At 43.6% G+C, this 13,670-nt stretch overlaps 2 protein-coding genes across 2 annotated transcripts; one reads left to right on the forward strand and one right to left on the reverse strand.

Moving 5' to 3' along the window:
* Positions 1-93: 93 nt before the first annotated feature.
* Positions 94-4,796, reverse strand: CSUI_003906 (uncharacterized protein; the record flags this gene model as incomplete). Its single annotated transcript, XM_068064101.1, has 4 exons — positions 94-873; positions 1,818-1,888; positions 2,676-2,785; positions 3,894-4,796. A coding segment is annotated over one exon (414 nt), but the record flags the coding sequence as incomplete, so codon positions are not given.
* A 1,207-nt stretch (positions 4,797-6,003) lies between these two features.
* CSUI_003907 (translation initiation factor sui1 protein) lies at positions 6,004-13,628 on the forward strand (the record flags this gene model as incomplete). The annotated part of the gene is made up of 7 exons (XM_068064102.1): positions 6,004-6,966; positions 8,104-8,413; positions 9,360-9,589; positions 10,678-10,785; positions 11,325-11,937; positions 12,732-12,823; positions 13,524-13,628. Coding segments are annotated over exons 1-7 (1,518 nt in total), but the record flags the coding sequence as incomplete, so codon positions are not given.
* Positions 13,629-13,670: the final 42 nt, after the last annotated feature.

The raw sequence follows: 13,670 nt of genomic DNA on the forward strand, positions 1-13,670 counted from the left end.
GAGGTGTATGTACACCACAACAATGGATATGGTGTACATACACGAGGAAAGTCAAGACAGGAATGATGGAGAAAAACATCATCTGAAGGCTTCTCCGGGACGCGTGCGAGGACGTGGGTGTATGTACACCTGAACGGGGGAGTGATGGGTAGGAGAGAGGGATGAAAAGTGAGGAAGACAGACAGAAGAGAAACTGCATGAAAAGAACAACAGCGTAGTCTCATCGAGGAAAGATCATCATCAATCAGAAATGAGAGACACGGCGAGACACAAGACACAACCCAGCGACTGCTCCGCATGCGGCCCTTCGGGTGTACGTACACCCCATCCCCCACTACGACTGTAACTGAAGACATCCGTGAGGATGAAAGAAATCATGATAGTAAACACCTTTGAGATAATGGCGAGAATCTTCAAGAAGACGACCAGTCAATCACCCAAGAGACAGACAAATGATCGAACAAATAGATGGGTCTACAAGATCACATGGCGAAGGTGCTTGAAAGTGTCTGCATGCATCGACGTTTTATCTATTGATTTATCGATCTGTCTGTCTCTCTCTCTCTGTTTCTCCAACAACGTAACGACTGAGAAAGAAAGCGAGCGCATAACGCGAAGGGTGGATGATTAGTCTGGCCGCCCAAGAGCCCTACGAGATAGACGACGGAGAAGATGAAGAAGAACGGAGAAGATGAAGAAGAAAGAACAGAAGATGCAGGCAGGCAGGGTATCAGTAGTAGTAGTAGTAGATAAACGTTTCGTAGAAAGAAGGGATGGACGTGGTGGAGGAGAAGAAGAAATGAAGGAATGAAGCTGGAGGTGAAGAAGAGAAGAAAGAAGTCTGTCTGTCTGTCTGTTTCTCACGAAGGCCAACTGAGCGAAAAGAAACAAGCGTCTACAGAAATCATTCATGTACCATCTGTACATACACTTACATACATCATGCATGCATGCTCTCTCTCTGTACACAACGAAGAAATCTTTCAGTCCTATATGTACCCAATGCATACATTCAAGTACATATATAGATAGACAGATAGGTAGATAGGTATACCGTGATCTTACTGACTTGTCTTCTTGAGAGTGCGTTGCTGCTCTTCTTCATATCCTATTCTTCTGCATATAGACGTTGACCTTCTTCCTCTACATCAACGAACCTTCTACACCTCTGTATATCTCTATATAGCTCGATCTATACAGGTATGTGCATAACACTCCTCTTCCTCTCCTTCCGCTGAGGAGTGAAGCGATTAAAGTGAAGCGATTCATTATAGTCTATCTTCCAACTCCCACCACGTCTCTTTGTTAACTGAAAGATGAAAGCAGCATTCCTTGAGACTTATGTGGAGAGAAACTTCTTTTCTTCACAGCAACAGAAAGAATAGACAGAAAGAAAGAGAAACACAAGCAACTGTCCCTTACCCTTGCCAAGAGAGACACTTCAACACACATGCACTAGCAGTAAGGCGATCACGTTTGAGAGAAGAAGAAAGAAACGAAAAGAGAGAGAAGGAAGAAGGGACCAGGATAAAGAGACACCTCCCCCTTCTCCCTTTCTCTCTCTCTCTTTGACGAGACCCTCGAGAGCCGTTGAAGACACACGACTGCAAGTCATCGGGAGGTAGAAAGGGGAGAGCTAGGGAAAAGCAACTTTGATATACCCGTTACTAAACAAGAAAGAAAGAAAGAAGAAAAGAACACGCATGAAGACAAAGACGTAGTCGTGCTAGGAGTCGTAGTAGTAGTGATGAGGGTCGATAGAGAATTCATGTGTAGTAAGATAGAGAAGGAAAGAAGAGGACCAAGTCGATACTTACGGGCGGCCGCGAAATCGATATCCATCTAGCTCCGCTACTGCGTCCTTTGCATCGCGATAGTCAGCGAAGGTCTATTGCCATCGAGCCACCATCAAAACGAGAGAAAGAGAAGGAACACAGAAAAGCACAAGAAAAAAAAAGAATGAAGAGAAATAAGAATTAGTGTCAAATGGAGATCGCAAAGAGACAGGAACAGCCACATCATCAATCATCTGTTAGGTGTACATACACCACAGCAATCAATCGAATCACCTCCGAACTTCTCTCTCCTCATCACCCCTTCTGTCAACGGATCGATAGGAAAGGAGAGAAACTCTTTTGCTTCTTTCCAACTTTCTTCGAAACAAGAAAGACGTTTAATCATATCAAAATGCCAAGCCAAGATGCCGAGATAGTCAAACCTTCACTGGACACCGCACAAACCAACTTGGAGAGAAAAGCTTATCCTTTTCTATGGATAAAGATATAACTGCCATCATCAGGAGTCTCTCACGATCGAGCTAGCCCTCTAATAGATGCCGCAGACCCCCTCCTCTCTCAGAAGGAGACACTGGAGACCCACCCCTCACCCTATGACCCTCCCCAACAAGGACAGGCCGTAGCTCTGTCTCTTCTCTATCTACTCTAAACAAGAAACTTCTTCTGTCTATCGTGAAAGAAGCGATTCACAATTGAAGAAGAAAGATCATCATGAGAAAAAGTGTCACTTATTCATTCGTGGTGGAGTCTACAGGGGAGGAGCCGTTCATCGTGTGCGTCCATAAAGAGAAAGAAAGAAAGAAGAGACAGAGATCAACGAGACAGATAAGAAAAAGAAGGAAAGAGAGAGAAGAAAGATGATGACTGTATCTTTCTTACCAGGAAGGCGAACCCTGGAGGATTGCGAGCGACCCATACAGTGCTAACTTGGCCGTATTTGCTGAAGACGGATTCGAGCTCTTCTCCTGAGACATCTGCCTCTAAACCTCCTGTTGAAAGAGAGAATGGAAAAGAGGATGAGACGAGACACAACGTTTCCTTCATGCATGCACCGAGACAAGTAGAGATAGAGAGAAAGAAGCAGGAGGAAGGGACATCCGTCATGAAGAAGAAAGAAGATACAAATAGAAAGAAGCGCAAAACAGAGGGTGAGAGAAAGGAGACTTCTACAGAACCGGAGAAGAAGGACCACCCGAGATGTCTTGTGAATGAATGAAGAAAAGACGATAGAAAGAGAAAGAAAATCGTCTCTGTCTTTCTTTGTGAAGCGGCCTATGAGACCTCATGAAAAGTTCTCTCCGCATACATACACATGTACAGAATATAAGAGATAGAAGAAAGGAGGATCTACTGTGTATAGACACTCTTCAAGAGGGAGAGACCAGCAGATGAATGGGGGAGTCGTAGGTGCAGGGTGTGATGTAGGTACATACAGGTCAACTGCATGAGAGGTAGGAGGGGAGGAAGACACGCGACAACACAAGAGAGAAAAGATACTTATACATTTTGAGAAAAGAGAGACAAAGAAACGAGACTTGGCGAAGAAGAGATATATAGATACATAGAAGAGACACATAAGGGTGCCCTCTACAAGATTCATACATTTTATGTATCATATCTCCATCGTCTTGAAGAGTAACATATCTACGACCCCCATAGAAAGACAAACACGAAGAAGAATAAGAGGCAAGAGACATACACAACTTCTCCGTCTACACATGAAGTTCAAGAAACCGTCTGGAACAGATCTAATACTATGCAGATATGCATATCTCGTGAAGATAGAGAGGAGCGTCACTCTTCCCTTGGTAGGACGCTCTCCCCTTTCATAAGCCTTGAGGCATCTACGCTCCTATGAAACAACTTCCGATGCATGCAGGACAGAAGAAGGGGGAGAAGTGACAGACCTTCTTCATGCATCACACAGACACATAGATAGATATACAGGAAAACTAAGGCAGAGGACGTCCCACGAAGACAAGATCTTTCGTTCTCTTTCTTTCAGTCAGTCAGCAGGGAATTAAACACATAGACTGAGAGATAGAGATGTCTTTTCCCGAGAAGATATGTGTTCTTTTTGGTCCGGTTTGTCCTTACCAATATACACCTTCCTTCCTTCTGTATCTTCGCCTCCCCGACGCATCGTGGCCGACTAGGGAAGTCCAAGTGAAAAGGAGAGATGGAGAAGAGAAGAAGCAAGTTCCCGAGAAGAAGATAGAAGAGAAGAGAGGATGGAATGTAGCAGAAGGACGAAGAAAAGTGAATACGCTCAAGAGTTTCTTGGCGAAAAAGAGAGAGAGAGATTCTCGTTGATGAGAGGGGAAAGTCGGGAGAGAAAGAAAACGAGGAATGAAGGGAAAAGAAAGGACGAAAAAGAAACAAAGAGTCGAGTTGTAAAGAAGAATAAGAACCCTTTTAGAATCCCGGAGAAGTGAGATGTCGTCGATTCGGAATTGTCAACAAGACGCAGGAAGGTGAAGAGAGAAAAGACTGAATTGTCTGTCAACGAGAAGCAAGAAGCTGAGAGAAGCAAGAAAAGCACTGCAACAGGGGAGAAAAGGAAAAAGAGACGACGAAAGAATTGCTAAAGAAGAAGGAAAGACTTCAAAAGCACACTAGAACTCCAACGGGTGCTGCAAGCAAGAAGAAGAAAGTATTTTTCCTTTCTTCGCCTGGGCCTTTCCTTCTCTTGATGACGAGGCTGCCTGCGCGCGGCGTGGGGCAGGTAGGGAAGCTGGCAATAGGAGAGAAGGAGAGATCTCGCGATTCCTACCGCGGCGGGAGATACTACTACTACTACTGCTACCGCTAAGGCAAGATGATGGATTTCTGACGAGGAAAACTTTCCAAGAAGAGGAGAGAGATAGTAGCAACAAGAATAAAGCAGCCAGGAGAGGAAGGAGACTGTTTCATTCAAGAAAAGAAAACCCAAGATGCGACGCAGACAGACAAAAGAAAGAAGGAGCAAGATGAAGAAGAACAGTAGCAGGGTGTTTGCCCTCCGGAACACAAGGAACAACACTAAGAGAGGGATGGTCGGTGGAAGTGGTCGTAGTTGCCGAAGAGAAAAGAACGAAGAACGCGGGATGAGGGGGACCTAGGTTACTTTTATGCAGCACGACCTATGCATGCGAGTGTAGAGATGGATGCTTTTCTGGAATAGTCAGTCAACTCTCTCTATCTGAGATTCTCAAGGAGCTACAGGAATAGACAGACGAAAGGGCCCTAAGCCCGATAAAGATGGTAATTGCTGTGTTGGATATGAAGCTATCGGCTAATGAAGCCTTGATGTCGTAGGTGTAATGATCAGCTAGTAGATTTCAGCAGAGAGAGAGACAGAAAAGAGCGCAAGGAGAGAGCACAACACGCGATGGCACGTGACGGGGACGGGGGACGTCGGAGGGCTGCTGTTCGCGGGAAAGAGACCCAAGCACCCTACTGACGTGAGAAATAGCAAGAACTACGAGGAGACGACTGTGTATTAGAGTGATAAAGTGTCAAAGACACGAGAGGACGACTCATTTCCTTGTTTCTTGTTGATTAGTCCTTCCTCTCACCTACTACCACTAGGCTCTCGGGATGAGGCCGGCTATCTCTGTATCTACTATTCTAACCGAGGTGTATGTACACCCCAACCCAAGGAACCAGGGAGCCGGAAGAGGTGAAACACAAGTCAGCACGAAACTTCTCTATGCTCACGTGTTGGAAACCCTTTCTAACTAAGGAGTCAGATCATTCACTAAGAAAATCTTATACCTCCAAAAGACCTGTGAGGAATCTCGACCAAACACGGGGCCGTCTACGGCTTTGCTGTGGCCTTCTTTGCTATAAGGGAGGACTCCCCTATCTCCGATTCAGGAATCCACGGCCGAGAACTCCTTTCGGCATTCCACTTCTAGTCAGATCATCTAGCTAGGCGGTAGGCTTCTCATGCCGATCTCTTCAACTAATAGATAGAATCCTTTATCATCTCCTTTCTTACATTCTCCCGTCTCACTGCAAGACAAGACCTGGGGGCGCCATCTTCCTTCTCCCGTATCTCCTTGTATGTTCATCGCCCTTCTTGCTTTTGTGGACTATTAGCCTCACCGCCGTCCTTCCTGAAAGATCCACCGAGAGAGAAAGGCTCGAGAAGGAAGACTCACGTGGTTAGGGCATGCAAAAAGCCGTTGTCTCCTCTCAAGTGCGACTTTACTACGCCCACCCCGCTAGAAATCCATGCATTTCACCTGAGGCGCGTTGACTTCTCAGCTCTGATAGGAATCTAGAAAGGAGAAACTATCTTCTTTCTTTCGCTCCTGCTTTCTTTGCTTCTTGCTGTCTGTCTCCTTGCTTTATCTTCGGTATCTCTCTTTGCGTGGTTGCCTCCTGTTGCCTCTTCAAAGCAAGACACAGCCTCGTGCGAAGAACGTCAGATCTCCTTGCATGCTTGTCTCTTTCATCGCAGCCATCTGCTTCGTAAGAATTCTCTATCCCCCCTCCCCTGTATCTCGTTGAGAAGTCGACTAAACAGAGAGGGTGTACATACACCATGTTAACACCTGTCGTTCTGTCTCTTAACGCCCTTCTTTCCGTTCCTTTCTTTCCGTCTTTCATCCCCTGAAGATCTTCTGTTTTCATGAGAGAAAATCTGAGAGCAAAGAAGGTTATAACACCCGTTTTTGTTTCACTTGATTAAAACCACCACAAACTTCTTTCTCCTCCTCGTTCTCAGGTGTACATACACCTCCGCCCTTTCCTTGGAATATCCCATACACCATCAACGCGAGGGGACTCTTCTCCCTTTTGTTCTCTCACCCTCCATCTTCAACATCTCCTCTCTGCTTTTTGATACAGCTCACACATCTCTCTCTGTCTCTCTCTCTTCTACGTTCTTCTTCGTTCCTCTTTCTTTCTCTCTCTGTGCCTATCCCCTCTCTTGACTTGGGACGTACATACGTATATACATCTAGATTTTTGTCTTGAGCGAACTATCGACCACGCCAAAAGCGAAGTTCTTTTAATACACCTCCTGAGGCGGTGTATTAGGAGGAGGTGTATTTCAGCCTTTCTTTCTCACTCTTTCCTTCTTTCTTTCTCACTCTTTCTTTCTTTCGGTAGTTTTCATCATGTTTAGAAGGAAGGCCACTCTGGGCACGCAAAGTCTCCTAGGCAATAAGGATAGGAAAAGGTAAGATGATCTTTTCACATGCACCCGTACACATATATATATGTATATATATCGATTCTGTCTATCTATCTATATATGTACAGATATATAATAGTGCTGCCGAAAAGAATAGTAGCCAGTACTATTCTACGTTCAAGCGCTTACATATACATATATTTTATGTATACATGTACATAGATGTGTATATGTATATACAGGTGAATGAAGACGTTTCTGTGCATCTGCATGCTATGTGTCTATACATATGTGTATGTGGGGGTGTATGTGCGTATGGAACGACTTCCATGGACAGGGTCTTGGTATGTTCAGAACTTCACTAGTAAGGCCTGTAATAAGTATTCCTCCTGGATACAGACATATAGATGGATGGATGGAGATGTATACGTGCATGTGACTCCCATCTTCTGCTTATCTCTACAGCCTCATCTACATGTATATATGCAGATATGTACACACATGTGTATGTGTATATATAGAGATGAGGTGTCGGACGTACATGTATTGCGTTGCGGAAGGAATTGATTTGTTTCTATGAGGGGTGTATGGAGAAGGGCTTGTGGTCTGTCAAGCTAGCTAGATAGATGAGTGATAGCTCGATAGCGCGCAGAAGGGTGACTTTTGGTATATAGTAAGCTGTATGCATGCATATGGAAGAGTGAAGTACTCGCGAGCCTTCATAGGGGATACACACTTGTATAGATACAAGGTGAAGGAATTTCTCTATATTCAATATATCGACGTAGAGAGAGAGAGTCTTTCGATTGCTATGCGATCATTGACACGAATCGTAGACGTACTGTGAATAAGACCACTCTACTCCTGCCGCTGCTTCTACGCAAGAGTAAATGCCACGGCCTATGGAGATGAATGTGTAGTTAAACCTCTATCTTTCTATCTTTCATGTATCCGTCTTTAATCTATCTATCTATCTTTGATCCATCTATCTACCTGTATCTGTGCGTAGATCTCTCATTTACTCGTATCGATTTGCTTCTACCACAACACGTGGCGTCTCTCACCATAGAGCTCCCTTCTCTTTCCTCATTCTTTCCAGTGAAAGCATGCGACTCTTCTTCTGAAACTTTTCTCTTTCCATTTTTTTTTCTTCTCACTGCATGCGGCTGTTTGGTGCGATAGACTACGTGAGCAAGCATTAAAGGCCTTTCCCCGTCTAACGGAAGAGCAATTTGACCTTCTCCTCCCCTCCAAAGAGGAGCTCTCGGTCGCCAAGCTTCAGCTGTCTGTACACCTGACTACGACAAGCAGTGGTAGTAGTAATAGTAGTAGTAGTAGCGCGGGGGCCAGTAGCTCCTCAAAGAAATCTTCTTCTTCTTCTTCCTCTCTTTTACCTCCCGTTTTGAATCCAACGGGGAGTAATCGAGGTGTTGTGTATATCTCAAGATCGGAGCCTATCTTCTTCGAGGTCAATGGACTTCTATCTCCTTCAGTAAGATTGAGAGATAGACAGATAGACAGACAGACAGAGAGACATAGATAGTTGGATAGATAGACACCTCTCTCTTTCTTTTCTTTGAAAGAGAATGAAAAACCTCTTAGACAAAGCTCTGTCTTCCTATTTACCTATGAATCTATCTGTATGAACAGGCACACATATACATATAGGATACTTTTCTATGTATACATATGTATGTATATCTATATATATATAGATATATATCTATATAGATATACAGGTTGATGTTGTGTTGAGTGATGTGTGTATGTGGGTGTTGTCTTGTCTCCTTCCCGTAGTGAAGTTTATCTTTTCATATGTAGACGTGTGTGCTCCATATATCTGTAGGTGTACGACAATGTCTCAAAATCTGTAGATTTCTGTCTTTCTCTCTTTCTCTTTTATCGTCTTTATCCATTTCTTTATCTATCCTTCATCCCCTTGTTTGATGCCACCTAGCAGGTAGTTCATCGTCATCTGACCTTACACTGGATATTCCTCTATTCCACCTTCCCGACTCTCTCTCAGTGTCTATACACCCTCTCCAACTCTACCTACAATCTGACCTACACAGGTGTAGAGACACCTACCCTTTTTTCTATCGACCTATGTATCTATCCCCATTCTATCTTTCTCTTTCTGTCTTTCTACCGTCATCTACCTATCTTCAATTTATCTTTCTATGGTTATCTATCTTTAATCTATCTATCTATCTATGTAATTTTCTTTAATCTATCTCTTTTCTCGCCAGCTTTCCCACCTCATCGTTGTTGTCCCTCTTATCTCCATCCGTTCCCTCCCAACTTAATCTCTTTGCTCAAGCATACATCAAACCACACATCTCTTTTCCTCTCTTTCTCTATCTATCTATTTACCCCCCTCTCTTCCTACTCTTCTTTTCTCCTTTCCTTTCTCTTCATTTTCTTCGTGTTCTCCTCAGGTGTATGCACTATGGCGAGTTCCTGAGATTCTTCCTTCCTTCGTCATCCACAGTCCAGTCTCTTCTTTCATCCTGCGGGGAGCTGATCTTATGCTGCCGGGGATTCTTCTCCCTCTTACCATCCGATGCGAAGAAAAGTTCGGGGCAAAGACCAATCGATCTGATACCCGAGGGCCTGCCTTGCCTATTGAACTCCAAGAGCTCTGGTCTATTCGGGTTGTAGGCAACAGGTCAGACCCACACAAAAAGAAAGAAAGAAAGAAACAAGATGGCGAGGAAGACACAAGGACAAGAAAGAGAACAAGAAGAAGAAGAAGAGAAGGATAGAGAGATCAATAGGGTGATAGGGAGGAGAAAGATGAGGAGAGAGAGGATGTCTGTAGGTTCAGGAGGCCAGGATGATAGATAAGTGGATTGAAGAGGGCCGAATGATAGAGGGCGCTTGATCAAAGTCCAGTGAAGAAGAAAGAAAGAAAGAGAGGAGAATAACTCTTCAAAAAAAAAGAAATAAAGGAGATTTCACATAGGTAGATTTGTATGTGTATTTGTGTATGTATGAGTATGTATGTAGGGATGTGTGTGTATGTGGATGCATGCAGGGGGGGGAGTTTTAGAGGGAGACGTTGAGTTTTCTTTTCTCCTTACTGGTTGATCTGAGGTGTACATACAGCAGACTTGGTGGAAAAGCGTGTTAGGGAGGAACTTTGGAACTTATCGACTTGTGTGGAGATCCTTTTATCTCGAGAAAGCAAAGAGAAAAGAGGAAGAAGAAGAAGGAGAGATAAGAAAGACAAGGTCATGTATGAAGAAAGAAAAGAAAAAGAACATTACCAAGAAGAAGAAATAGTGAAATACGAGGAGGAAGCAAGGTCACATACAAAGGCTTAGGTGTCTGTTCTTTTCACTTATTTCTGTCAGGATAGATCAAGAGAGATGAGATATGCCTAGAGAGAAATAGGATCAACACTGGATAGATAAATACATGCAAAGGCCTGCATGCATGCGATCCATCGATCGATTTCTCTGTCTAGCCATATCTCTTCTTGACGCATTCACTCGTTTTTCCTCTTCACTCTCTTTCCTAGCTTCATCTCTCTGCACAGACAAATGGGGCGTCTCTCTTTATCTCCCTCTTCTTCTCTTCACTCCCGTCGATATCTCTTTCTTCTCTCACTCTCTTGCTCTCTTCTCTCTCTCTCTCTCGTTTCCTCTCTCACTGTTCTTCTCTCTTCTCTGTGCCCTCCTATCCTATTTTTTCTTTCTTTCTTTCTCACTCTTTCTCTTTCTTTCTTTCTTTCTTTCTTTTGCTTGTCTGTAGGTATCCCTTTGCTGTGGGGCGTAGTGTGGTCTCTGCGGGTTCTCTTCACCATCTCGGCGGCAAAGGCAAGGCAGTGGAGATTCTCCATCACTTTGCAGACGGCCTATGGTATGTACCCACATGAACATGTCTAATACACACTTCAATATAAATATGAACGCATGCATGTGCATGTATGTGTGAGTTTGCACGGATGTATCGGGGGATTAGGGTTCTTCTTGCTCCTGCGTATGTCGTAGCGGAGCTGCGATGTCGTTCGTTCAAGCAGCATGGGGGATGTACAGACACTCTTCAGTTGAAACACACCTAGCAGATGGACGTCTACAAATGAAGGAGGGTCAAAAAGAAAAAGAAGCAGAAGGAGCAACTGTCTCCAAAATGGTAGTTACAAATCTACGTATTCTGGCAAAGCAAGTATCTGTCTATCTGTCCATCATTACTCTATCTGTCTGGCTTTGCTCTATCTATCTATCTTTAATCTATCTATCTATCTATCTATCTATCTTTAATCTATCTATCTATCTATCTTTAATCTATCTATCTATCTATCTTTAACTTTGTCGTTCTAACGAGGGTGTATCTATGTGGGTGTCTATTCCTGCTCCCTGTCTTCTTTTATATAACGCCTTTTTCTTCTTTCTTCTCAGGCAGATTGGGCCCGAGACATCTCCAAATTCTTCTTTCACACTTAAAGAGATTCTAGGTGGAGAAGAAGAGGAAGATGATTTCGATACTCCAGCTGAATCTGTACGGCCTCAAGCGGATCTTCCTTCATCTCCATCATCATTTCAGGGGCGGCTAGCTCCGTGTCTACAAAGCCGAAGTAGCATAGGGAGCCATGGCAAAGTAGACACCTCAGGGGCTGCTGAAGATGCCGATGCTGAAGACGATGGATGGGGAATAGGAAAGGAGAGAAAGGAAGAAGAAGAGAGAGAAAGACGAGGAGAAGAAGGTGTAGACAGAAGGGATAACTACAGAGACGATGGAGGTCGGAGTGTTAAGGAAGAGCGACAGGATGGGGGGGGAGAACAAGAAGAAGAAGGAGAGAGAGATGAAGACTCAGATCGAGCTGAAAAGAGACATAGTGACGAAGATAGAGGAGAAGGAGAAGAAGAAGAAGATGATGAGAGAGATCTAAATGATAGGAAGGGAAATGAAGAAAAGAACAAGGAGCAACTACTACGACTACAGCAGCAGGAGGAGGAGGAGGAAGCGCCGCAGCAACAAGAAGCTCCTGGTGTCCCTTCACTCTCAACTGAGGTCACATTCCCTCCCCATGCACCTATACATCAAAGGCGTACATATTCATACATATATATAGATAGATATATATATACATATATATATATATATATAGATACATACGTCAATCGGTGGCGACGGTGCAGAGAAGGAAGAGGGAGGCTAGAAGTGCTACTGTTCCCATCACTACTGCTATTACTAGTGCATCTCCCACATCACACATTTTCTCGCATTTATGACTAATTAATAGAGATCATTTATCTATCTACCTATCTACCGCTGTGTCTCCCTTGAATGAATGTATCTACCTATCTGTCTTGATCTGTGTCTCCATCTATCTGTCTATCTCGTGTCTATCTATGTATGTATACAGAGGGGTCTACAGTGGTGTGTGCTTCTACAAGAATTCCACGCAGAGCCACAGTACCCATACACACACTCTAACTGACCGATCGATACGAAATTCTCCTTGCTTGATTCGGATTGTCCTTCTCTATCTCTCTTTCTCTTTTTTCTCTCTCTCTCTTCTCCCCTCTGTATGTTTTGTTACGTGTCTCTCCCATGCATGCATCTGTACATACACCGTTCAGCAGCCTCGTGTTTCACCACATACGTCCGTAGACCTGCAGTGCTATCTATCATGGATCTTGCATCGTCTATCTACTTCCAGTCTATCTATCTTTAATCTATCTATCTATCTGTATTTCCTCTGTCGATCTCTCTTTGTGTAAGGTGTATTTATTTGCATGTGTGTGTATGTATGTAAGTTGTGTCGTTCCCCTGTCTTTCTTTCTTTCTTTCGTGCTTGACAGGCGATGGATGACTATCTCTACTTCTGTGCGCTGGAGATTCTTCACGCCCTCTCTGACGAGCAGCTTCCCATGGATATCTCCGCTCTTAACAGGTACATCTACACCTACATACATACATACATAGCATCTACTATATAGTCATACACATCCATACATACACATCCACATATACATACATACGCATACACAGATACATATACACATATACATACATACGCATACATAGATACATATACACATATACATACATACGCATACATAGATACATATACACACGTACACATACATACATAGATACATATACACATACATGTGCATCTACATACACACATACATACATATATACAGATGTATGTGTCTGTCGCTAGACCTATGCGTTTCTGGTATATGTTGGTCGCTGCTTACAGCTCGGCGTATCTTTGCGTAGAAAGATGGTGTGCATGGAAAGACTACCTTCTTATCCTTCTCAGTCATATCGACAAGAGCAAGACCCACAGACCTTTCTCCGTCATCGTCTCCATACAGTTTCACCTCATCCAGACCTGTCTACCGTAAATCTGTATTCATCTATCTTGTTTCTATCTATCTAACTATCTCTCTAAGGTATGGATCCCTTTGTCGATCTAGATCATGACACTCAACTTCTCTATTCATTATCCACCTTTTTCTTCTTCTTTCTCTTTTCTTCCTGTAGATGTGAAATACTTTCTTTCTTCTCTTATTTTTATCTCTTTCTTCTTGTTCTTCTTGTCTTTCTCTTTCTCTCTCTCTTTCTGTTGCTTTGGTGTGAAGTAAAATTTCATCTGACGCCTCGGCTGTGTATTTTGAGAAGCTTAAGATCCCTGAGAAGCCTTCCCAATTCATCCCTCCTGATCTTCGGAAAAGCTCTCACAAAAAGGTACCTACCCCCCCTTTTTTTTTTGTAGACCTACTACAATG

This window comes from Cystoisospora suis, assembly GCF_002600585.1.
Source record: "Cystoisospora suis strain Wien I chromosome Unknown contig_1759, whole genome shotgun sequence".
Taxonomy (NCBI): domain Eukaryota; phylum Apicomplexa; class Conoidasida; order Eucoccidiorida; family Sarcocystidae; genus Cystoisospora; species Cystoisospora suis.